Source organism: Manis javanica, chromosome 8 (genome assembly GCF_040802235.1).
Source record: "Manis javanica isolate MJ-LG chromosome 8, MJ_LKY, whole genome shotgun sequence".
NCBI classification, from domain to species: Eukaryota; Metazoa; Chordata; class Mammalia; order Pholidota; family Manidae; genus Manis; species Manis javanica.
The window spans coordinates 36,386,851-36,409,743 of record NC_133163.1 but is presented as its reverse complement, the minus strand read 5'-3'; the positions used below and the strand labels follow the sequence as shown (position 1 = coordinate 36,409,743).

General features: G+C 44.4%; 2 protein-coding genes across 15 annotated transcripts in view; one reads left to right on the top strand and one right to left on the bottom strand.

Annotated features, from left to right (window-relative positions):
- Positions 1 to 7,861, top strand: part of SYNE2 (spectrin repeat containing nuclear envelope protein 2) — a 313,786-nt gene extending 305,925 nt beyond the window's left edge. For 11 of the 12 annotated variants that reach the window (XM_073242275.1, XM_073242277.1, XM_073242279.1 and 8 more), the window contains 8 exons: positions 610 to 724; positions 1,425 to 1,627; positions 2,656 to 2,856; positions 3,650 to 3,778; positions 4,933 to 5,124; positions 5,912 to 5,995; positions 6,472 to 6,521; positions 6,799 to 7,861. In XM_073242275.1, the coding sequence (XP_073098376.1) occupies positions 610 to 724; positions 1,425 to 1,627; positions 2,656 to 2,856; positions 3,650 to 3,778; positions 4,933 to 5,124; positions 5,912 to 5,995; positions 6,472 to 6,521; positions 6,799 to 7,021 (1,197 nt within the window). In that variant the 3' untranslated portion in view covers positions 7,022 to 7,861. The remainder of the gene's footprint in view (positions 1 to 609; positions 725 to 1,424; positions 1,628 to 2,655; positions 2,857 to 3,649; positions 3,779 to 4,932; positions 5,125 to 5,911; positions 5,996 to 6,471; positions 6,522 to 6,798) is intronic. The other variant, XM_073242273.1, reaches the window with a different exon arrangement.
- A 142-nt stretch (positions 7,862 to 8,003) lies between these two features.
- Positions 8,004 to 22,893, bottom strand: part of ESR2 (estrogen receptor 2) — a 65,393-nt gene continuing 50,503 nt past the window's right edge. Inside the window, exons 7-9 of one of the 3 annotated variants that reach the window (XR_005058092.2) lie at positions 16,236 to 16,416; positions 14,280 to 14,550; positions 8,004 to 9,401 (exon numbers count right to left, since the gene is read on the bottom strand). Coding sequence is in view for 2 of the 3 variants with exons in the window: in XM_073242282.1 (XP_073098383.1) it covers positions 14,364 to 14,550; positions 16,236 to 16,416 (368 nt within the window). In the remaining variant the exon portion in view is untranslated. The other 2 variants (XM_073242282.1, XM_073242283.1) reach the window with 2 other exon arrangements.

The following is a 22,893-nucleotide window of genomic DNA, read 5'->3' as shown; positions in this document are numbered from 1 at the left end:
GAAGGGTTTGTTTTTTTTACTGCACACAAATAGGCTATATGGACACAATCCAGAGAAAAGCATGGCTTTTCTAAACAGAATACAGCTATTTTTGGGAAAGTCTGAGGTAATATGGAAGAGTCAGTATATGTAGCAAAAGATAAATGCTTTCTAACAAATGACCCCAGGAGGTGGATTTGTCCTCTTTGTTCCTGATTCTTGGTGGTGATAATACCAACCAGCTGTAATGGGTGACAGGCAGGGACAATTAAAATTTTGTAAAACACTGCAAGTGGAAAAGTGTGAACATGACAGCAGTCCAGTTGTTTGCAACTCTTCTTGGATGGTTCATTTGAGGAGTGTGAGGAAGCCGCCTCAAATTACATTGGGCCATTTTGTTCCCAGTGTTGACATCTAGCCTTCCTGGGCCTCTGCTGAGGCTGTATTCCTGCCGTTAGCTCTGCTTGCCTGTGGGTGCTGCCCATGCACTAAAGCGCCTCTGTATCGGGGCAAGTGCCTCAAAGGAAAGCGCCCCCATCTTCATTTCTTCCCTATTGATAAGAAACCAAGATACTCCTCAGACAGCCTTTATAATTTATAGATGGTAACATAAAAATTGGCTTATTCTAGGTAAAGCTGCCATTACCTCCAGGCACTGATGGTGGCAAAGAAGGCCCAGTGGCCTTGAACGGCAGCCCCCAGCCAGCGGACGAGGGGCTGGCCACCCTCACTGGGCAGCAGCCAGGTATGGTTCAAACAGGCAGTGGTGAAGAGGGCAGAGTCTGGATGTGGGGGTTAGTTGGGGCATTTACTTGGAGTTCTTGCTTGAAAGAATGTAAGTTAGGAATTGACCAGCTATATATACTTCACTGAAACTGCTGAGCTTAGCCTATGGCAGCCAGTGCTATTTTAGAGTTAGCTGACTTATATGAACAAATTCCTAGGCGATTCACTTTCAGAACTATTCTGTAAAAACTGACAAAATGAACCTCATATGATGAAGTGCATGTTTTAATGACTTCACGTGCATATAAAGATCAGACATGAGGAGGATGATCAGAGAGTTGTGTGTCTCCTCAGGAGACCAGTTCATTGATGATAAAAATAATTACTCGACAAAGTCTGTCCAAAGGAGAAAGCAGCCTGAAGATGGCATGCACTGCAATGCTGGACCTGGGACCACCGCCCATCCCGGCAGTAGGCTGGGTCTCTCACCCTGCCCGCCCCCCATTCCGGCCTGTGGGGGAGTGCAGTGGCACAGGCCTTGAACTAGAGCAAGGGAAGCGTGCTATCCCACCGTCCAGGGGAAGTGAGAACTGCCGAGCTCTGAGCCTCCTGCAGGGAGCGTCCCCCACAGGTTTTATCGCCCTGACCCTGAGTGAGTTGGAGGCCAAGAAAATTGTTTGCATTATTGCTGCTTTTTTGGGGGCGGCTTTTCATTCCAGGTGCCTTTGACACATGGGAGCTGATTCAAGCACAAGAACTTCACAATAAACTCAGAATAAAACAAAACTTGGAGCAGCTGAACTCTGATATCTGCAACATCACCACTTGGCTGAAAAACACTGAAGCAGAGCTAGAAACATTAAAGATGGCAGAGCCTCCTGCTGATATCCAGGAACTGGACCTCAGAGTGAAGAGACTGAAGGTGAACCGGAGGTGTTGGGGGGCACAAGGAGTCCAGGTGCACATGCCGATGCTGGCTGTGCTGGACAGGCAGGTCACACCTGTTAAAATGGTGTAGGTGGCGGCTTGCAAACAGTGTGTGATAGTGTTCAGTCTCATCCATTTCACTTCTGTAACTGGCAAGGACATGGATACAGAGTTTTGTGTTCATTCAGAAGAATATCTACAAGTGATCCCAAAGCCCAGAGCAGTGCCAGAGAAGTGTGGCTCAGGTTTTGGGTGCTGGGAGGGTCTGACTTCAGTTACTCTAGGCTCTGGAGGTGTTGGCAGGCACTGACAGGCAGCTTAAAAACACCCTTCCAAACTGTGCGCACTGACGACTGCTGGTGGAGTGCTGAGGGTGGGGAGGAGGAATAGCTTGCCTGCTAATGAATTCTGGGGCCCCATCTGGCTACTGTTACACGGTTAGTGATTGTCACCCACCCAGTCGGCCCTCGCCCCACTGGAACTGCCAAGGGAGCAGGAGAGGGCAGTTTGAGGCCTGCACTTTGGGGCACCCTGAGCAAGCATCTGAGCTAAGAAGATCTAGGGCAGGGGTTTGGGGGCATCTGGGCAGCCTTCGCATTTGTAGTATTGTTTTACTTTGTGCATTAATGTATCAAGGTTACCATTCACCCTAAGGAATACTTCTCCTGAGATATTTAGGGGCAAATGCAGAATAACTGTAAACTTTATCTGGAAGACTTTTAATCTGGTCCAGAAATGTTACTAAGCCAACCAGAGCTCCATGGGATCTGGTCGTGCCTCCGAAGGAGTTGGCCAGCCAGGAGATAGGCCTCTGCTCTCAGCCTGGCCAGCCAGCCAAGTTACTGACCTTGTAAGGCAATTCCCTCACCTGATGCTTCCCAGCCAGTCACAAGCAAGGTCGCTCTTGTTTCTGTGGCCACAGCTCAGAGAAGTGTTGGGAAGTTCCGCTCCCCAATGAAGTTCAGAATGGACCCCACATCACTATTTTCAGAGTACTTAACCCATCTCTTCCCTCTGTGGTAGGAGATGTTAAAAGCCTTTGACACTTACAAGGCTTTAGTGGGCTCTGTCAATGTGAGCAGCAAGGATCTCCTGCAGCCTGAGAGCACTGAATCCCGAGAGCTCCAGGGCAGAGTCGGCCAGCTGAGGCTGCGCTGGGACGCAGTGGAGGGTGCGGTGGAGAGCTGGCGCCGGGGTCTGCGGCAGTCGCTCATGCAGTGCCAGGTATGCCTGACCCGCGGCCCAAGCCCACATCGGTGGGGGCGGCAGATATTTTTATCCCTGTCAGGCTGCTTTGGCACAGACAAATGTGGCTTGTGTAGGAAATGTGTGCTTTGCCAACTGTTTCCAAAGAGGCCCACCTGCTGTTTCAGAGGCTTGATGGCTTGCCCCACGTCTTCTGCTCTGTTGCCCAGGCCCTCTCCTGTGTAAGGGTTCCAGGAGTAAGAAATGCCACTCCAGCACTGCCATACAGCAGTGATTGAGAGACCTGCCCTGGGACCAGGAGCAGTTAACCCAGCTCTACAGCTTTTTGGAAGCTGGGTGACTGGGCAAATCACTGAATCTTCTAAACCTCTGTTTGTGATCTGGAAAATGGGAATAATTCCAGAGCCTGACCCACAGGGTTCTTTGTAGGACTCAATGTATGTAATCTTAGCCCAGCACTTGACACATAGTAAATGCTTAGCCCACATTAGGTCTCACCCAATCTTAGGGAACATGAGTCCTCTAGCAAGCCCATCTGTAGCCCTGTCCTTGGGCCACAGCCTGGCCTTTTGGGTTGTATCCCTTAGCTGTTAAATCTATCAGACTTGTTGAATAATTGGTGTGGTCTTCCTATGTAATACTGGGTGGGGAATTCTCAAGCCCAACCTTTCTGTTAGCACTTTTCACTCAGCAAAATTCTCCTGGGAGTGTGCCACTGCACGCTCTCTCCCCCACTTTCTCTTTTCCTTATTTTGGAGCCCTGGCATTTAGTTTAAATCAGGCAATGTTATGATGTGTCTTATTTCTTAAGGACTTTCACCAGTTGAGTCAAAGTCTGCTACTGTGGTTAGCGAGTGCTGAGAGCCGGAGGCAGGAGGCTCATGTCACCAACCCAAAGGCAGACCCCCAGGTTCTCCTGGAGTGTCAGGAAGCACTAATGGTAAGTTCCGTCTAGAGTGGCTCTGCACCACCCCAGGTCTCTGTCAGGAGCTCAGTACTCGGGTGTTTCTGGAAACAATGGTACCAGAGTGGTGGGTCTCCTCTCACATTCCAGTTGGTGGCTACTGAGCTGCCCTTTGTGGCTCTGAAAAAGGCTGACTTGCAGGGGTGAAGAGCCACGGCCAAGAGCAGGGAGTCTTCAAGACTCTCTGGAATTGGGGACATGAGTGTTTAGCAATATCCTGAGAAACTTTGGTGTATTCATTTGATTAGAAGTATTTTTTGTGAATATGGCTCACTTAGGGGAAAATATGGTGCTTAGGGAAAAATTACTACACAGACATGATGAGGTATATGCATTTCCTAAATTCACTATAGAAGTCTTAGTTCTTGGAGGGTAGATGTTTTCAACAAACCAAAATGAGACCTATATATTCTCACTTGAACTCAAGGTGACATTTTTATCAATAAGTCTTCATGTGATTCAATTACAAATGTAAAGGTGTTGGTCACTGTTTGGAAAACATTCCTGTGCTAAAATTTTTGTAAAGCCCCACTGTCCCGAGTAGCACTTTCCAGTAGAACTTTCTGTAGTGATGGAACTGTTTGTGGTGGTCTCTCATATTCCAGTTGGTGGAATGTGAGAGGTCCACTGCGATGGCTGCTAGCCATTGGTGGCTTGAAATGTGGCTCCTCTGGCTGACTTTGTAATTTTAATAAATAGCCACATGTTGTCTAGTGGCTACTAGGCACTGTGTTAGACCATGAGCAGGATAACCACCCTTGACTATCCAAGCTGAGTTGGCTGGTACATACCTCTGTGTTTCTAAGTAATACATTAAAGCTACTGTTTTCTCAATTCATTCACATTAGATGTTCCCTGGATGAAGGCGTAGTCTTCACACCACCTTCCTCACTTCTAACACAATTGTCTTCAAAATGAGAAGGAACAGAAAACGGGGGTAGGGTGTAACCCATCTGCTATCTAAACGATGGTAGGCTTGAGAACACAGGTAGATAGGAGAAGTAGAAGGTTCTGGAGTTCAGTACCACCCTTTCATTCATCCTAGAAATTTCTTGGCACTGGGAAGCCTCACTGGCTAGATCAGTGGCCCTCTTGAGAACAACTGTTTTCACACTCTTTTTCACTTTTAGCAATTGGAAAAGGAGCTAGTGGAACATCAGCCTCAAGTAAACTCCTTACAAGAGATTTCAGACAGCCTTCTTATTAAGGGGCATGGAGAAGACTACATTGAGGCTGAAGAGAAGGTGCACGTTATTGAAAAGAAACTCAAACAGTTACTTGAGCAAGTCTCCCAAGACTTAATATCCTTTCAGGGCAGCCAGGTGAGTCCCCTTGTGGCTTTTAAATGTAAAGATGTCATACTGGATGCAAACAGCTCAGTCCTGCAGGCTTGCTGAGGGAGGGAGTCCGTAAGCATGTGGTCTGAGGCTGGAGTCATGCCCCTTTCTAACTGTGTGGCCTTAAAAGTTTACATAAGCTCTTTGAAGCTGTTTTGTCATTCCTAAGAGGGAGATAACACTAGTTCCCACCTATTAGTATGGCTGGGTTATAAAAAACAGGCCTAACCCCTCTATCATTTCTGCCTTGCCTTTACGCTAAACAGACTTGAGCGTTTGCTTTTCTCAGGTGACACAGTTTCAGGTCTTCCACAGTGCTGGTCACTGTCTGCTTACTCTCTCGTTCCTCTACCACCTTCTCTTTAAAATGTGAGCCAAGTCAGAACAAACAGATACCCACACCACGGTCTCGCCAGACTGAGGGCAGCCCTCGCCCCTCTGTCCTCAAGGACATCGTTCCTCCTGTGCAGCCACACCGCCATGGTGGCCGCGTGATCACACTTCCAGGGTGCTTGCTGTCGGCCATTTGTTCCTCCTGCCGCTACTGAGCTCAGTGTCCTCCCATGTGTGCTGTGGATGTTTAATGCAAGGGGCTGGCCTTGCCTTGTTTACATTCCCTCTGTCCTTGTGGAAGAGCTGCCCCTTAGGGAAGGTCTGAGCTGGGGAGGGGTGAACCACACAGTGAAGCAGCTGCACAAAGCCCAGTTTTGTGCCCTTAGGGCTATTCAGAACCTTGTTTCCCTGACCTGAACCCTTGGAGTGTGCATTTCAGAACCCAGACCCATCTCTGCCTGGCTTGGATGAGGCCAACTATGTAGAGCAGCCGCCAGCCTCCTCGCCAGCACCCCAAGCACAGGTGAGCGCCCGTCTGCTGGGAGAACTGGGTTGGTTCTTCATAGTGTTTGAGGTGAGAGGACCTTGGCACTCGGAGGCCCCACCGGACATTCCATGACAGCAGAGATCTGCTTCACCCTGCTGCCGGGGAGAGGCTTACCCCCCAAACAGACAAACACACTTTCAAAGACCTAGCTCAGAGGCCGGCTTCCAGCCAGCGTCGCGGTCAGTTGTGAGACACAGGAGCCCTCCTAGTGTTGGCTTCCTGATCTCTCCATTAACCATAGGTAACCTGGACTGGGTAACTCATTAACAAACCTAATTATTTCTTACGTCAAGGAGTATAATTGCAAATGTATTGCTCTAGTCTCATAAGCTTAGCAGGAAGACAGTCTAAGGCAGGTGTATCATTAAAGAAGGAAGGATGTGTTATCATTGACAGGACTCCACTGCCTTCAGTTTAGCCTTCAGTTTACTGACTGGACTGTTTTTATCCAGCAGTTCGGAGCAGAGAGAACTACAAAAGGCAAGAACCAGACAGACCACAGGTAAGAGCCCTGCCATCCCAGCAGTGAGCTTCCCTGCGCCACACCCCGTACACTCACCCATCTGGCCAATGCCACGATCGAGGCTTTGTAGAACCCCCGTTTTCTAATTTCTTCCATCTGGAAAGGGCTGAGCTTCTCTTCCAAGGCAGAGCCCCAGCTGTTGGCCCCGTTTTAATCTCAGGTCCTGGAGATCCTTTTTACGCAAGCAGGGGCTCAGGTAACATGAGTGGGTTTTGCCTCTGGGAGCTCCTGACCGGCTCCCAACCTGTGTTGGCAGGGTGCCAGGCCCCACCGGTCCCGGCAGCTCGCGGCCACAGCGCTCCTTCCTCTGCCGTGTGGTCCGAGCAGCGCTGCCCCTGCAGCTGCTGCTCCTGCTGCTCCTGCTCCTGGCCTGCCTGCTGCCCTCCTCCGAAGAGGACTACAGCTGCACTCAGGCCAACAACTTCGCCAGGTCCTTCTACCCCATGCTGAGGTACACCAACGGGCCGCCCCCCACATAGAGGGCTCGGCCTGGCCTGTAGCTACACTCTACCAGCCAGTTTACACGGGGCCTGACTCACAGCCCTGGAATGTGGGGGTGACTCATGTGGCCTGATCCAGGCCCCAGCTTGGTCTCCCCCTCTGGGAATGGCCAGAGAGCCTCTCTGGGGACCCAGGGCAACAGTTGCCCCGGGCAGTTTGGTTTCAAGATCTCTGGAAACTACCATTTCCCGAAGAGCCAAGCACTTTGAATTCTGATTTATTTGTAAAACATTATTAAAGAAAACATTATTAAAGTATAGCTAATATGGTCAATGAACAGTAGTGTCCCCACATTAATATATAATATGGAAACGAGCAGTCACATGCCACCTTAGAAATGGGTCAGGAACTCACATGCACCCTTGACTGATTGATTGAAACAATCATATTTCAAATGCTTAGAATTCATTTTACTCCAATCAGCTGGCAATCCTGAGCTACAGGTTAGAAACCAAAATGTTCTGTCAGTACTTAGGTCAGTCCTTTTATATTGCTTTAAATTTTTAAAGAAAGTGTACTGCATGGATGTGGTTATTTGTGCATATTTTTTAACAATTCTCAATCTGTATGAATAATGTAAACTTTGATTTTTTTAAAAAAAATTTTAGCTTGAGCTTTTGACTAATGTACAGAAAATGCCAAACTACAGCCTTGATAGAGATGTTTTTGTAAATGAATTTTGTAAGACTTTTCACAATGAAAGTGATGCTTCAGGTTTTGTTTAACTGTTCGGCTACAGGGGGTCGGTACAGAAACTTGAAGCTGTTTGTGAATGTACAACTCAGATGTTTCTCATTAAATCAAAACAGAAAACCATATTTTTTTGTGTACTGGATTGTATTACAAAGCAGTTTGATGTTACATATAATCTTCCGTAGGACAAAAATTATTTTTAAAATATTTGGGGCTACTTATTGGTTTTAATTCTAAGATAAGCTTCATAATTCTACTCATTAACTTCACATAGAATAATCTGAGACCTAGAAACCCACTAGCTGTGTATGTGGAGAGGCCCCAGTGGGTGACCCTCCAGTACTGTAGGGAGCAGTGAGGGCAGCAGGGCATAGAAGGTGACACACAGGGAAGGATGAGGTCACCCAGAGTGAACAGGTCAGGTTTAACCACTGTTACAGGTGACGGCGCTTTCCAGTAATTCCAATACCACTCTACTTCCCACCTAAACAGAGTCTGATTAAAAGTTACTCAACCAGTTTCTCGGTTAACTGCTCTTACCCTGCATCCTTTGACATTTCTGAGATGCCCCTAACTTAACAGCCATCTCAGTCCCCCACCTCCTCTGCAAAGCACAAACCTCGGAAAGCCAAGGAAGCTTGTCAGTAAATGAAGCCTAGACCTTCAGCACCAGCAGCCCCTCCAGTGGTTCAGACAGCCCCACCATGTGAACAGCTTTATAAAGAGACCAGTTGAAGACCATGTGACTTCGCTTTACCAGATGTTTGGAAGTGATATGGAGAGAAAAGACTTTGAGGTTATATCATTTTAAAAAAGCACCTAAATCTTTGAAATAACCCATCTTTTTTCATAGATTAGAAAATTTTAAGTGAAAGTGTTGCCCCAACTTTTTCATTAAGCTACTTAGTTGGTTAGAATGTCCTTCCTCCAATTTCACCAGAGGCAAAAGGCAGAATCTACCTGCTTCTTTTCCTTCCAATCCAGGAGGTGACTAACTGCTCTGGAGAACTTTCCACCCCTTAAGGAGAGAGACACTTGGGGCAAGTCAAAGTTGTCAGTGAAAGGAAAGTGCTATTGGCATTTTAAAGCCGTATTATGCACATCAAGTCTCAAAATACAGGCCTTTGAGTCTTAAGTCTGTACTCCGAGTTTCTATACCACACCCTCAGCTCAGTGTATTCCCAAAGACGAGATAATCTGTTTTATACCTTCAAGAGGTGTTTTGTTTTTGTCTTTTCCTTCAAGAGGTTTTACATCTTCCATTCCCTACATGCAAGGGAAATTTTTCAAATGACTCTTGGCATTGAGAAAACTTCAGTATGAATGAATGACTTTTCTCCCCACTCCTAATGGAGAATACTACTAATTGACTCAGATGGGATAATGATAGAAAATCTAAATAGCTGATGCCCTGCATACCAGGACTTATATATATGTACTTCTTGGCTGCATTTACACAGTGTATATAGTTATAAAACACAAGAGTGAGATTAGTTAATGATTAAATTACTATTTTAAAAGTTTAAAAGTATTTAAAAAGTCTCAGTAGCTTATGTCAGTGATTCTTAACCCTCTTGAAATTGTATGCAAGCATTAGTGCTTATGTACCTTTTTCCAGGAAGAGTGTCCATGGTTTTCATCAAATTCTTAGAGGGTTCTGCCAACCTAAAATAGAATAGAATTCAGAAGAGAATGGGAACACCACTTAGCCTAAGTACTGAACACTCTAATACCCAAATCACGGCAAATACATTTTTAAAGCCAAAATTATTAAAAACTCTTTATTTAGCTTATGTCACATTAAACTTTTTTCTGTTAAAGTTCTGTAGACATTCAGGGGCACAGCAAAGGAAAAGTAGTACCTGGAAGAATGGAAAGCAGATCTCAGAAATCTCCTTTCACAGAACAGCAAACACTGATTTATGAGAAGGCCTAAATGTAAAAAAGCCTGCTTAATGGTACAAAGCATTTCATCTGAAAAATGACCAGTTACAGCCCACCAGCAGTGAGGTACACAGGATGACTGCGCGGTGAAGTGACAAGACCACTAGTCGTGGCATTTAAACACCCCGCACAGGAAAGCAAATGCAGTGGCATAAATTTTGCAGTGAATAAGAGCTGTGCTGGGCCAGCACTAGCAGGCCCACTGTCACATGATGGACCGGCCGCACAAGTGAATAGGATCCTTGACTCCAAAGCAACAAAAAAGGTTGTAAGAAAGATCACATATCACAGAGACAACACATATCTTAGAGCTGCCACTGGAGCCGAAATGCCAGCAACTCTGAGAGCTAAGAATAAATGGCATATGTTTCACACTAGAGTATACCGAACTCCACAGGGAAGCATCAGTGCCTACAAGGCGCGAGAATTTCACATAGATAAATTTCCAAGGAACGGACTCCACTTCAGTGAATCTGGGAAAACAACAATAGACAGGAGGAGGTGGCCATACTGCCCGTGAGGTTATAAGCCAAGATGGGAGGACAAGAATCATACCATCTTATTTTTTTCCACCTGTTCTGTAAAGTTTCATCTAAGCTGAGAAGGTAGGGTTTAAAGGTACGGAAGGCAAACATACCTCAGCCTTCTCTCTGATGCACTGAGACGTGACCCATACAGCAGACTGTACAGAAGCAAGTCCTATAGCAGGAACGATGCTGGCCAGGCAGGCAGAAGACCTGAATTCCTGTCCAAGCTTTGCCTTAAGTAGTTTTACGACCTTGAGCAGGTCAGTTTATTCCTTGGGGCTTTCATTTACACACGTATAAAAGATGGTACTGAACCACTATGTCAGGGTTGCGAGCTGTTAATGTGTCTACAGGGGTATTCTGGAATTTGGTTGGACCCCACTGAACCCCAAGCAGTCCTGCATGGTAGGTTGCATTTCATGAATGGATTCTGCAGTCAGAAATTTTTTTTTTTTTTTAACCAAATTGCATGATTCCTTTCAACACTGGAACTTCAACTGCCTGCACCTGGCTCTGTCACACACACACTCCCCATGTGACCTTGAGCAAGTTTGCTTATTACACTCTCCAGTCTCCACAGCCAGAAAATTTGGATAATAGTAATTATTATGAGGTTTAACATAAATGTAGGAGGCACTGAGAACTGTCTGGACACAGTAAGTGTTCCACAGTTATTTTTAGGTGCTAAATGGTATATTCTTACCACTTCCTTTACATAATCCTTAGTATATATACGTCAAGTACTTCTTAGCAGCTTAAATCAGATTTCCAAATAGGCCTAGAAACTGAAGAGTCACCTTGAATTTGAAAAGGTATCAATACCTGAAAGCCCCTTAGCAGATTTAAATGAAAACCAAACAGTTTCACATGGTAGGAAATTCTAGAATTTCTTCAATTTAGCTTATATTACATATGAATACATAACATAGCTCTGCCAAGAACTGGTAACTGATGTTTACTGAAATTTAAAATACTTGCCCTTCTGGCTGAATTAGCAAGTGAAATAATCCAGAAAAAGATTCGCTGCAGAACTTTGATCTTGCATTGTGTTTTGTTTTTAGTAGAGTTAATACTCCCTAGATTTGTTATTAGGCTGACAATTTAGTCTTCTGTTCCCACCTCAGTTTTTCAAGAGAAGTGTTCTCAAAAATTACAGTTAGTATCAGTGGACAGTGAGCATGTGACAGGCGAAGAGGATGCAGGTAGAAAGATGTAAAAACCCCAGTGCAGTTCTGCTGGGATTACCCACATGGGTCCTTCTCAGGGACCACCAGGAACCTGAGTGAACAATGTTCTACTGTTCTCTGTGTTAGGAATAGTCCGTATTAAATAATTAAAATTAGTCTATATGGTCCCCCATTAGACACTCATATTTTTGGAATTTAATCCCAAATTCCCTTATCTCCCACAAATAAGTTTCTCATACAAAATGATCACTTACAAATCAAAATGGAAGGCCAGGCATCTTGCCACATGAGTCTCAGACAAAGCTGAGGCTCACTGCTCTGTAATGTATAAATTAGTTGGTTTGGTTTTTTTTTTTTGCGATTCTCAATTCCTGTTTATAGTTGTCAGGTCCTATTCCTCCCCCCATTTAGGTCCTTTTGAAAACTGAAAATCCTTGCTTAGCTATGGGAGAACTTGAGGGTGCCCATGGATCATTGGGGGAAGGGTGGATACCCCCAAAAAAGAAAGCACTATTATAAACAACTAATCTTTAAAATGGACATTGAGGATTTACACAAAACACAAAAAACAGCAGCCTGACTTTACATACTAGTGCCATCCTTAGAGGACAGATCTGAAGCAGATAGAACCAGTGACTCAAAACACTTCATTGGACAGGGGAAAGGTCCCAAGAATATCCAAAACAAAACAAAGACACCTTTAAACTATAGACTGTATTATCTCAACTGCCTGCTTGCCCAGACCCCAGTCTAATAAAAGAGAGCCTTGCACCAAGAAGGCTTCTTAGGTTGGACTGACTAACCTGTATTCCCAGCATACCCAGGGGAGACCTGAGCCAAGAAGGAATTACCAAAAGCATTACATCCTCATGGGCTAAGTCCAAATGCAGTGAAACAAGTGGCCTCAGGAACATGCAGGAGTATCTGGAAAATGAGTAGTGAGCATCAGATGAGCTTCCCTAAGAAAACATGCTAGTCTGGGTAAGCACAGGATTTGGCATAGGATGGGGATTTGGGCACCTGAGTCCCGCTTGGGCGTCAAATTCCAACCTAAAAACCTTCCCTCCGTTGTATACTAATCTGGCAGTGACTTGGACCTCATTCTTCTTTTTGCTGTTTTTCGTTTTGTTTTTTTAAACCCAGTAGTCTCATAAATACAATTAGAATTTCATCAGCAAATAATTGTTCAAGGCTGCCTTTTTCTGCCACCCTCTTCTTCCCATTCTCTAGCCTCCATCCCCTCTATTTGTTGTGGGGGATTCTTAGCTGGCCGGAAAGAACCTAATTGACCTGGGTAACACTAGTTCCATAGTTCCCTGGTTCCTATACAATCAACCTCATGTTTTCTGTATTGAATCTCATCAGGCTACAACACTGAGTCACTGAAAATAGTTTCAAGCCTCAAATACAGATATGCCAGCATGTTCTCTAGGTATGTGTCCAAGTGTTTCTGAGACAGCTTCATTCAACTTTTAGTAAAATTGCACCAATATCAAAGTTAAGAATTACTCAAGGTCTCACTAGCAGAAACCAAGCTTTATAATGTTGAATTTAATCTTCAAGTGACTCAGTGAGTACAGAATGTGTTAGCCAAAGAAAACCTATTTTCAAAAAGAAAATGTGCTTAATCTCCTATCACAAGGCAGTTTTTAAAACATCACAAAAATCCATTATTATTTAACTACTCACTTCCAAAGTATAGATGTAACTCATTTTACTATGTTCCAGAAAATTTGTGCAAAAATTTAAATTCTTAAAAAGCAAGTTAAAATTGTAATTTCAGGGGTGTTTTTATCAACCTGTCCTATTTGTTTTCCACCTGAAGTAAAAATATTTTAGTAAGTTTCTGTATCACCCAGCTCATCATATAAATGTTCTGATAAGAAAATAGTTTAAAAGAGTACTCATGTATAAAAGATTTCTTTCTTGCTCTGAATACCCCTAAATATTTCTCTTCTTTAAGTAGAGTTAGCAAACCAAGTCTGGTTCAAGTGATATGCTCATCAAGTCTACAGTTTGGCCCTGAACCTGCCACACTGGTATGTGTATAGCCATTCACCCTTCCACAGAAGTTCGTGCCTTGCACACACAGCCTGACATGTCCCTGTCTCCTCTGGATGGCCAAGTCAGCTGGGCCTTTCTCTAGCACACACCAGGCCCCACAGGGAGAGTTTCAAAGAAGGTCAATTCCAGGGGCATGGAGACTGAAATCTCCACCATCTTCCATGAAAGTTGTCACACACATGCGTACACACACACAAACAATTCCTAGGCTCTGTGAATTGCACCTGTGTGCAAATGGCAGCAGAGTCGGAGGGAGGGGGGAGAACATGGCTCGCATCCCAGCTTGACCACTGGCTCCCTAGGTCACAATCCCTCCAGCCTTTGACAGAGTAATAGCAATAGGTGACAGTCCTCACAAGACTGTGAGGTAAGTATGTAAGATTAGTTTGCTGATTGTCATTGTGGTTTTTGATGGTACAGTCAAGTGGTCCAGAAGAGAGCATAACAAAGCTCATTCATTCTAAGGGCAGGTTGGGGTAGAGGCTATCCCATTCCCCATAGATGTCTGCGTTCTCTTCTTCCCTTTCTACTTCACAATATTCCCAAGTCAGATTTTCACCATTTGTTCCAAAACCTTTAAGATGTTTTCCAAAGGGGTGATAGGAAGATGGAAAGTAAGAAGGGGACCACACTGAGATCCTATGAGGCCAAACTCAATGAAGACAAATGCTACATTCAAGTGTTCCCCCTGTTAACAAGGAAAACTGGCATTCTCAGACTCCTGGGAAGTGAGGAGGTTGGGGGACGGATGGTATGTGACAGAGCCAGCCGTACCAAACAAGGGTCCCCACAGCAGGAACACAGTAATGACGTCCACCCACCCTCAATGGGGCTCACAGTTCATGCTGGAGTTCACGCTTCAGCCTCTGGCTTCCTCTGTGGCCTGTCCACCTCAGGGCTGGGCATCACTGAGACTGGGGCTTCTGGAAGCCCTCTCTGCCTCTACTCTCCTGTGCTGGGCTGCACTCGGAACCTGCACCAGAGGGCTTGTACCCTCGAAGTGTGTGGGCATTCAGCATCTCCAGCAGCAGGTCGTAGACTGGGACCACATTTTTGCACTTCATGCTGAGCAGGTGTTCCATACCCTTGTTACTATGAGGACAAAAAGATGCTGTGATGTTTGTTCCCTGCTGTGTGGCAGCCACAGCAACTTTGAAATCTTCCTCAACAGAGCTGGTCCACCCCCACCCAACTTCCTCTAGCCCTTTATTCTATGGTTCTTGCGTCTGGCTCCTTCAATAATCTAGATGTAAAGGCAAAGATAATGTCAGGTGGAACTTTGTGCCCCACCACCCACCTCCCATGGCCTGCCAGCAGCCGGCACAGAGTGCAATCGATTGTCATTGTTCACAGTAGTTCCATCTGTGTCGTCACTAACACTGAGCTAATGCATACTGACCCACCGCTGCTGTGAGTAGTACTGGGTTAGGTTCCTGAGAGCCTCAGCTCCCAGCATTTTCAGCAGCCAGTTAATACATAACCTCATTTTATTGTGTTTTTGCATAAAGACATCTTTAACATCTATTACTGATTCATGAACATTTAACCTAGCCTGTAGCACCAGAGCTTGTGCTTGAGTGGAGCTGATCTAACATACATTTATTCCCCATCGCAGCTTTCTGCACTTAGGAACACTAGACAGCCCTTCAGCACCATGCTTGGGGACCACTTTTAGATGGTGAAATCTCCAACAAAGCACAAAAAAGCAAAAACATGGCACTAAATAGACCTCATAAGAACACTTGTTTATGAGGACTGAAACAAGACTGGGAGTGTAAGCATGGGCAACTCAAAAAATTTTTGCCACACTGCATGTCCTCAAATGAACAAGAAATCATGAGTATGGATTTAAGGGTTACACATAAATTATAGCAAGAAGGCAAGTTTTCAGATATGGAATCAGTGAATAATGAGGAGACTGTATCTGTTCTGCAAAATGGTTGTGTACTGAATAATCATAAAAAAGGAAACAGGGAGGCAGAAGTTTTCATTTTCTCCCCCTTGTTAAAATTCTTCAGGTGTTTGTGGTCCCTTCCCCACAGCCATTAGATGTTCCTCCTCCTCAGGGGAGCAATTACCTTCCATCCTCATCTCCCCTCTGCCAGCCCCAGGGCACGGCTACCCTCAACCTGGGTGCACCAAGCACTGAGCCTCACTGCAGCAGCACGAAGCCATCACCCTACACCCCTCCCCCTTCACGAGCACACACAACCTCCCTTTCCTGAATATACTAGACTCACGGCCCTGCCTTCCTAAACCTGCTGAGCGCACCAGTTCTTTTAGGTCCCATTCTTTATATCCTGATGCTGTCAAAGAAAAGAGCTACTCTCAAGGTAGGCTTTGTGTACTTCCAAATCACCAGCCTCAATTGTCCATGTACAGGAGCTAGGCTTCGCCTCCCTCCTCAAGGCCCCAGCTCCAGGTGTTGTAGGGAGGACTGGCAGTTCACTTAGGGGAGAAATTACCCCTTTTAGGGTTCCATAAACAAGCTAAAACCCTAACAAGTAAAAAAACAGATGAAAGATGCCAAAAATAGCCTATGAAGTGCCACATGGCATTCAGTGCCCACTATGGGCCAATCTGGTTACAGGTGTACTTATGGCTCCCATTCCCTTCCAGGGGTTCATTTTCCTTTAAAGGTAACATTTCTACCTTACCCGTCTCAAACCTGCACATGCTTTTCCCACAGCTCTTCCTCCTCAGCATGTGCACCTACAGCCACCACCACCACCACCACCACCACCATGCTAGTGGGGCGGCCCCCACAGGGACTGTACCTGGCATGCCTGACATGAGAAAGGAGCATCAGGAGGTTAGCCAGGCGAATGGACTGCTGCTGGGAGGAAATGCCACTCTTGGCAATCACCCAGACCAGGGCATCGGTCACAGCGTTCAGCAAGTGAGTCAGCTTCTGGCTGCTCTCGGCCCCCTGGGTTGCTGCAGCAAAGGGGTACATACCTGAACAAAGAATAAAAGCTATGAGTCATTGCTCTGAGAAAAGGAAATGGAGGTTGTGTTCAGCTGTTAAGCATGGCTATGTTCTCCAGAAAGGAGGTTAAACTGATCTGGCTTATAATGACATCTGCATGTGTGGCAAAACCCTAAAACCATATCTTCACCTGCCTAGGTGTCCTTCCCCACCCCCCTCACCCCTCAAGAGACAGCCCCATCCCTGAGCTGGAAGGGAAAGCCTGGGTGAATGCAGGCAGACCAAATGGGCTCTCAAAGGGCCACCTGGCCCAGAACTGTGGCCTTCCCATAGCAGTAAATGTATCTAATGGCCTCAAACCATTACGTGGTGTTTCTCAGCTGCAGCAACTAACAGACATATGAAAATGGTCAGAAAGTGAGGTGAATCTATTCGTAGTCCCTAGGAGGGCCCCTTATCTAAGAGGAGATTAATAAACATTAATGACCACTGTTATGCAGCCCCCACCCCACCCAGCCCCTGTGTGTGCCCTGTACAGTCACAGGGTGCCCACTGCCACCTCTGTCCAGTCCCTCCACATCCCTGTGGTGACACCTTGCTGGGGCAGGAAGACCGTCTCTAGCTCTCTGTTCCTGAACCAGTTTCCCAGCTTCTCACTGAGCTCTGCTTGCAGTCATGTCTCCTGAGGTCCCCACGGCCACCCCATGAGGTGGGTTGCTTCTCCCATCCTGCCCTGCCCTGTTTTACTCCCCTCTGAGTCTGGATCTGAGACACTGTAACTTCCTAATGGTTGCAGATAACAGCTCAGGTACATCTCCTTGTCCCCCGCACCAACCTTGATTCCTTGATCCCTAGAAAGAGGGAAACAATTAGCTTCTCTTTCAGGTTTTCAATTTCAAAGAGTAAATATCAAATATCTGAAATCAAATAGGGAGCTGCCAATTTTTGACTAACAAGAATGATGCCTGGCACTCCATCATTTACAGAATTTGTTTTGGCAATTTTTATTCTCTATTTTTAGTGGCATTTTCAATTTGACAGAGTTCAATTAAGGCAGAGGACATACTGAACCACAATTACGCAGGTGTACTGCTTCACCATATCCCCAGAGGCACATCCCTGATGTCTGATGATGCAATTTAAAATATTCATTTTTTTACAATAGCCCAAAGCTGCTTCTCTAATCTACCTGCTCACCTCAGTCTCCACAGTGGCGCTTCCTGAGTCCTCACACATCCTCAAACCTCCTACTGAAACCCACAGCAGATGACCTGCCCTCCACTGCAGAGGAAACAAGCCCAACCCTCAGCCCAGGGTGCCCTGTTTGAGGGTCAACATGCAAATCCTGTGGCTCCCCCTTTAATGACTTACCAGCTCTTGGGGCAGAGTCCAAACCGCATGGTACAGCTATCAAGGGTTCCAGACCTCTCTCTGCTCTTCTCATCCTAAGTTCCCACCACATCTTACCTTGAACTCTACTTTCAGTTCCTTGAATGGGTGATACACTGAACATACTTAAATCTCCTAGGAACTCTCTCCTCCCCCCGACCCTGCTCCTCCCACCTCTTCCCCACCCTCCCCTTTCCTTCTTATCTACATCCATTCTTCCTTTAGATCCCAGCCTGGTTATGAACTTCCTTCTGGATGCTCCCGTACCATTCCACTCTAAGTCTGGTTTGGACTCTGAAGCTCCGAGATGCCCTGTGTACCCCCTCACTATGTTGTCCCAAGTCCTGAATGTGCTCAGACATGCCCCATGGCCACCTTCAGAGAGGCTGGTTATAAGAGCTTTAAGAGCACAGAGCCTGTCTGTCTGTCATTATATCCTCATAACTTAGTGCTATGATTAGCATGGAGTAAATACTCACAAAAAGAAGAATTAGACTGAGTTCACATAGGTTCAGATTTTTGTATTTTTTTCACCCAATCATGATAATTGAAATGATAAATGTGCACGTTAATGTATATTTTAGGTACACACACAGAAATTATTTATCAAAGGAAAATAAGGAGAAAATTATTTGAAATTTACTTTCTTTAAATTGGCCCCAGCTGCATTAACAAGAGCTGTTTTGCTACATGAATTGTGCTCCATGAATTTCTACTGCCATAATAAACAAATGTCTTTGGATTCTAAAAGGAGTTAAAATTGTATTGTTGTATATATGTCAGTCCAAAGTGACAAAAATTGAAAAAATAAAAACAAATATTCAGCTAGTATACAAATGTTCTTAGCAACATTACTCATAATAGCCTAAAAATGGAAATAAATTAAATGTATCACCTAGTAAGTCAATAAACAAGATATGATTTAACTACGCAATGGAGTATTACTCAACTATAAAAAGGAATGAAACATGATTAATGCTATAGCATGGATGAACTTTGAAAGCATGCTAAGTGAAAACAGTCAGGAGAGATAGGAAAAAGATGGCGATGTGAGAAGTAAGGCAGAAACCTCCTCCCAAAACCACATATAACACAAAAATACAGGAAATACAACTAATCCTGAAAGAATGACCCAAAGACTGAAAAACAGACTGCCTACATCTGAGGAAAGAGAAGACCTCACAGAAAAAGGTAAAGTAGCAAAGCCATGATCCAGCAGGACTCAAGACCTCCCTCCACCCTAGACCACAGGTGTGGGGAAAAGAAATGGAGCAGGAAGAGAGTAGAAGTCCAGGACTGCTAAACACTCAGCCCTGGAGATCTGCCCTAGGAGCATGAACCCACATTACATAGTGCTCTGGAGATTATGGGATTGGAAAGCAAAGACAGATAGAATACATGGAGAGACTAAGATTCCAGCCACTTGTGGAGAACAGGTGTGCACAACTGGCCACTCTGGAACAAAAGAAAGGTGGGCACTTTGAAAGACTTCCTAACAGAGAGAGGGGTGTTAAAGAGCCAAAGATTACTGTAACTTGCTGCTCAGGAGAAAGGACAGGTAGACAAAATCATTCCAGCACACAGTCTAGCAGGTCAGGAACTTTCAGGAGCTTCAGACGCTCCAGGCCCCTGGCTGGCAATGCAGCCCTGAGGCCCCCCACTGCAGTAGGCAGCCTGCCACTCCTTCCTCCTGACAGGCAACAGTCTGCACACCTGCAGCCCTCGCCATCATGCCAGACCAGCCAGACAGGCCAGCCTATGGCAGCTACAGGGGCATGACACAGAGGCTCCTCCCTGTATGCATGGCCCACTGGACCTGGCAGTGGAGGCAGGCACTGCAGTCAAGAAGCAGGCAAGAGCTCTTTCCTCCCAACAGGCACAGGAGCCGCTCACCTGTGACTCCTATCATTGCTTCAGGTGCTCAGCAGCTCCAGACAGTAGAGCTTTTGGGCACTAGAAGGTGCTGCCTACACAAAGTTATTATTCCATAGGAATCACTAGAAAAATGAAACTGCAAAAAACTTTTGTACAAAAAAAATACAGCAGAAGATGCCAGAAAGAGGGCTAAGTGAAACTGAAATCACCAATATTCTTTTTTTATTAAGGTATTATTGATATACACTCTTATGAAGGTTTCACATGAAAAAACAATGTGGTTACTACATTCATCCATATTAAAGAATGCTCCCCATACCCCATTGCAGTCACTGTCCATCAGTGTAGTAAGATGCCACAGATTCACTATTTGCCTTCTCTGTGGTACACTGTCTTCCCCTTGACTACTCCACACCATGTGTACTAAACATAATACCTGTCAATCCCCTTCTCCCTCCCTCCCCACCTGCCCTCCCACACCCCATCCCTTTGGTAACCCCTAGTCCCTTCTTGGAGTCTGTGAGTCTGCTGCTATTTTGTTCCTTCAGTTTTGCTTCATTGTTATACTCCACAAATGAGGGAAATTATTTGGTACTTGTCTTTTTCTGCCTGACTTATTTCACTGAGCATAATATCCTCCAGCTCCATCAATGTTGTTGCAAATGGTAATATTTGTTTCTTTCTTATGGCTGAATAGTATTCCATTGTGTATATGTACCACATCTTCTCTATCCATTCATCTACTGATGATGGACACTTAGGTTCCTTCCATATTGTGGCTATTGTAAATAGTGCTGCAGTAAACATAGGAGTACACATGTCTTTTTGAATCAGAGAACTTGTATTCTTTGAGTAAATTAGTAGAGGTGGAATTCCCTGGTCAAATGGTATTTCTATTTTGAGTTTTTTAAGGAACCTTCATATTGCTTTCCACAATGGGTGAACTAGCTTACATTTCCAAAAGCAGTGTAGGAGGGTTTCCCTTCATCCGCATACTCGCCACCGTGTTGTTCTTAATCTTTTTGATGTTGGCCATCCTTACTGGTGTGAGGTGAAATCTCATTGTGGTTTTTATTTGTATTTCCCTGATAGTTAGTGATGTGGAGCATCTTTTCATGTGTCTGTTGGCCATCCGAATTTCTTCTTTGGAGAGTTGTCTCTTCATATCCTCTGCCCATTTTTTAATAGGGTTATTTGTTTTTTGGGTGTTGAAGAGTGTGAGTTCTTTATATATTTTGGATGTTAACCCCTTGTTGGATATGTCATTTACAAATATATTCTCCCATACTGTAGGATACCTTTTTGTTCTGTTGATGGTGTCCTTTGCTGTACAGAAGCTTTCTAGTTTGATGTAGTCCCATGTGTTCATTTTTTCTTTTGTTTCCCTTGCTTGAGGAGATGTGTTCAGGAAGAAGTTCCTCATGTTTATACTCAGGAGGTTTTTGCCTACATTGTCTTCTAAGAGTTTTATGGTTTCATGACTTACATTCAGGTCTTTGATCCATTTTGAGTTTACTTTTGTGTATGGGGTTAAACAATAATCCAGTTTCATTCTCTTGCATGTAGCTGTCCAGTTTTGCCAACACCAGTTGTTGAAGAGGCTGTCATTTCCCCATTGTATGTCCATAGCTCCTTTATCATATATTAATTGACCATATATGGTTGGGTTTATATCTGGGCTCTATAGTCTGTTCCATTGGTCTATTGTTCTGTTCTTGTGTGAAAAATCACCAATATTCTTGATAAAGATTTCAAAATAAAAACCATAAACATGCTCATGGAGCTAAAGAAAAATATTCAAGATCTCAGGGAGGAATTCAAGAAAGAGATAGAAAGTTTGAAAAATACAATATTTGAAAGGAAACATATAATGGAGGGATTTAAAAGCAGATTAGAAAAGGTAGAGCAGATGATAAATGAAATAGAAATTAGAGAAGAGGAAAACAAAGAAGCTGAGGCACAGAGAGAAGAAAGGATCTCTAGGAATGAAAGAATAATAAAAGAACTGAGCAACCAATCCAAATGGAACAATATTTGCATTATAGGGGTACCAGAAGAAGAAGAGAGAGACAAAGGGAAAGTTTCTTTGAGAAAATAATTGCTGAAAACTTCCCCAATATAGGGAAGGAAATAGTGTCTCAGATCATGGAAGTGCACACATCTTCCAACACAAAGGACCCTAGGAAGACAACACCAAAACACACAATAATTAAAATGGCAAAGATCAAGGAAAAGGGGGCAGTATTAAAAGCATCCAGAGAGAGAAAAAAGACTGCATATAAAGGAAAGTCCATCAGGCTATGATCAGACTTCTCAGCAGAAACCTTATAGGCCAGAAGGGAGTGGCATGATATATTTACTGCAATGAAACAGAAGGGCCTCCAATCAAGAATACTCTACCCAGCAAGGTTATCATTTAAATTTGAAGCAGGGATTAAACAATTTCCAGATAAGCAAAAGTTGAAGGAATTTACCTTCCACAAACCACATCTACAGTGTGTTTCAAAGGGACTACTCTAGATGGAAGTGTGCCTAAGGCTAATTAGCTGTCACCAGAAAAAAATAAAACTGAAGTAAAGGAAGTAGGCCAGTTAATTACTAAGCAAATGAAAAATTAAATCAACTACCCACAAAGTCAGTCAAGGGATACACAAAGAGTACAGAATATGACACCTAATATATAAAGAGTGGAGGAGGAGGAGGAAGAAAGGAGAAAAAAAGAACCTTTAGATTATGTGTGAAATAGCGAGTTATTAGTGAGTTAAGTTAGACTGTTAAATAGTAAGGAAGCTGCCCTTGAACCTTTGGTAACCACAAATCTAAAGTCTGCAGTGGGAATAAGTACATATCTATTGATAATCACCCTAAATGTAAATGGACTGAATGCACGAATCAAAAGACATACAGTTACATAATGGATAAAACAAAACAAGACCATCTATATGCTACCTACAAGAGATGCACTTCAAACCCAAAGACATACACAGACTAAAAGTGAAGGGATGGAAAAAGATGTTTCATGCAAATAAGAGGGAGAAAAGAGCAGTAGCATGGATGCAGCAAAGGCAGTTCTAAGAGGAAAGTATATAGCAATACAGGCTTACCTCAAGAAAGAAAAACAATCCCAAATGAACAGTCTAAACTCAAATTAATGAAACTAGAAAAAGAAGAACAAATGAGGCCCAAAGTCAGCATAAGGAGGGACATAATAAAGACAGTAGAAATAAATAAAATTGAGAGGA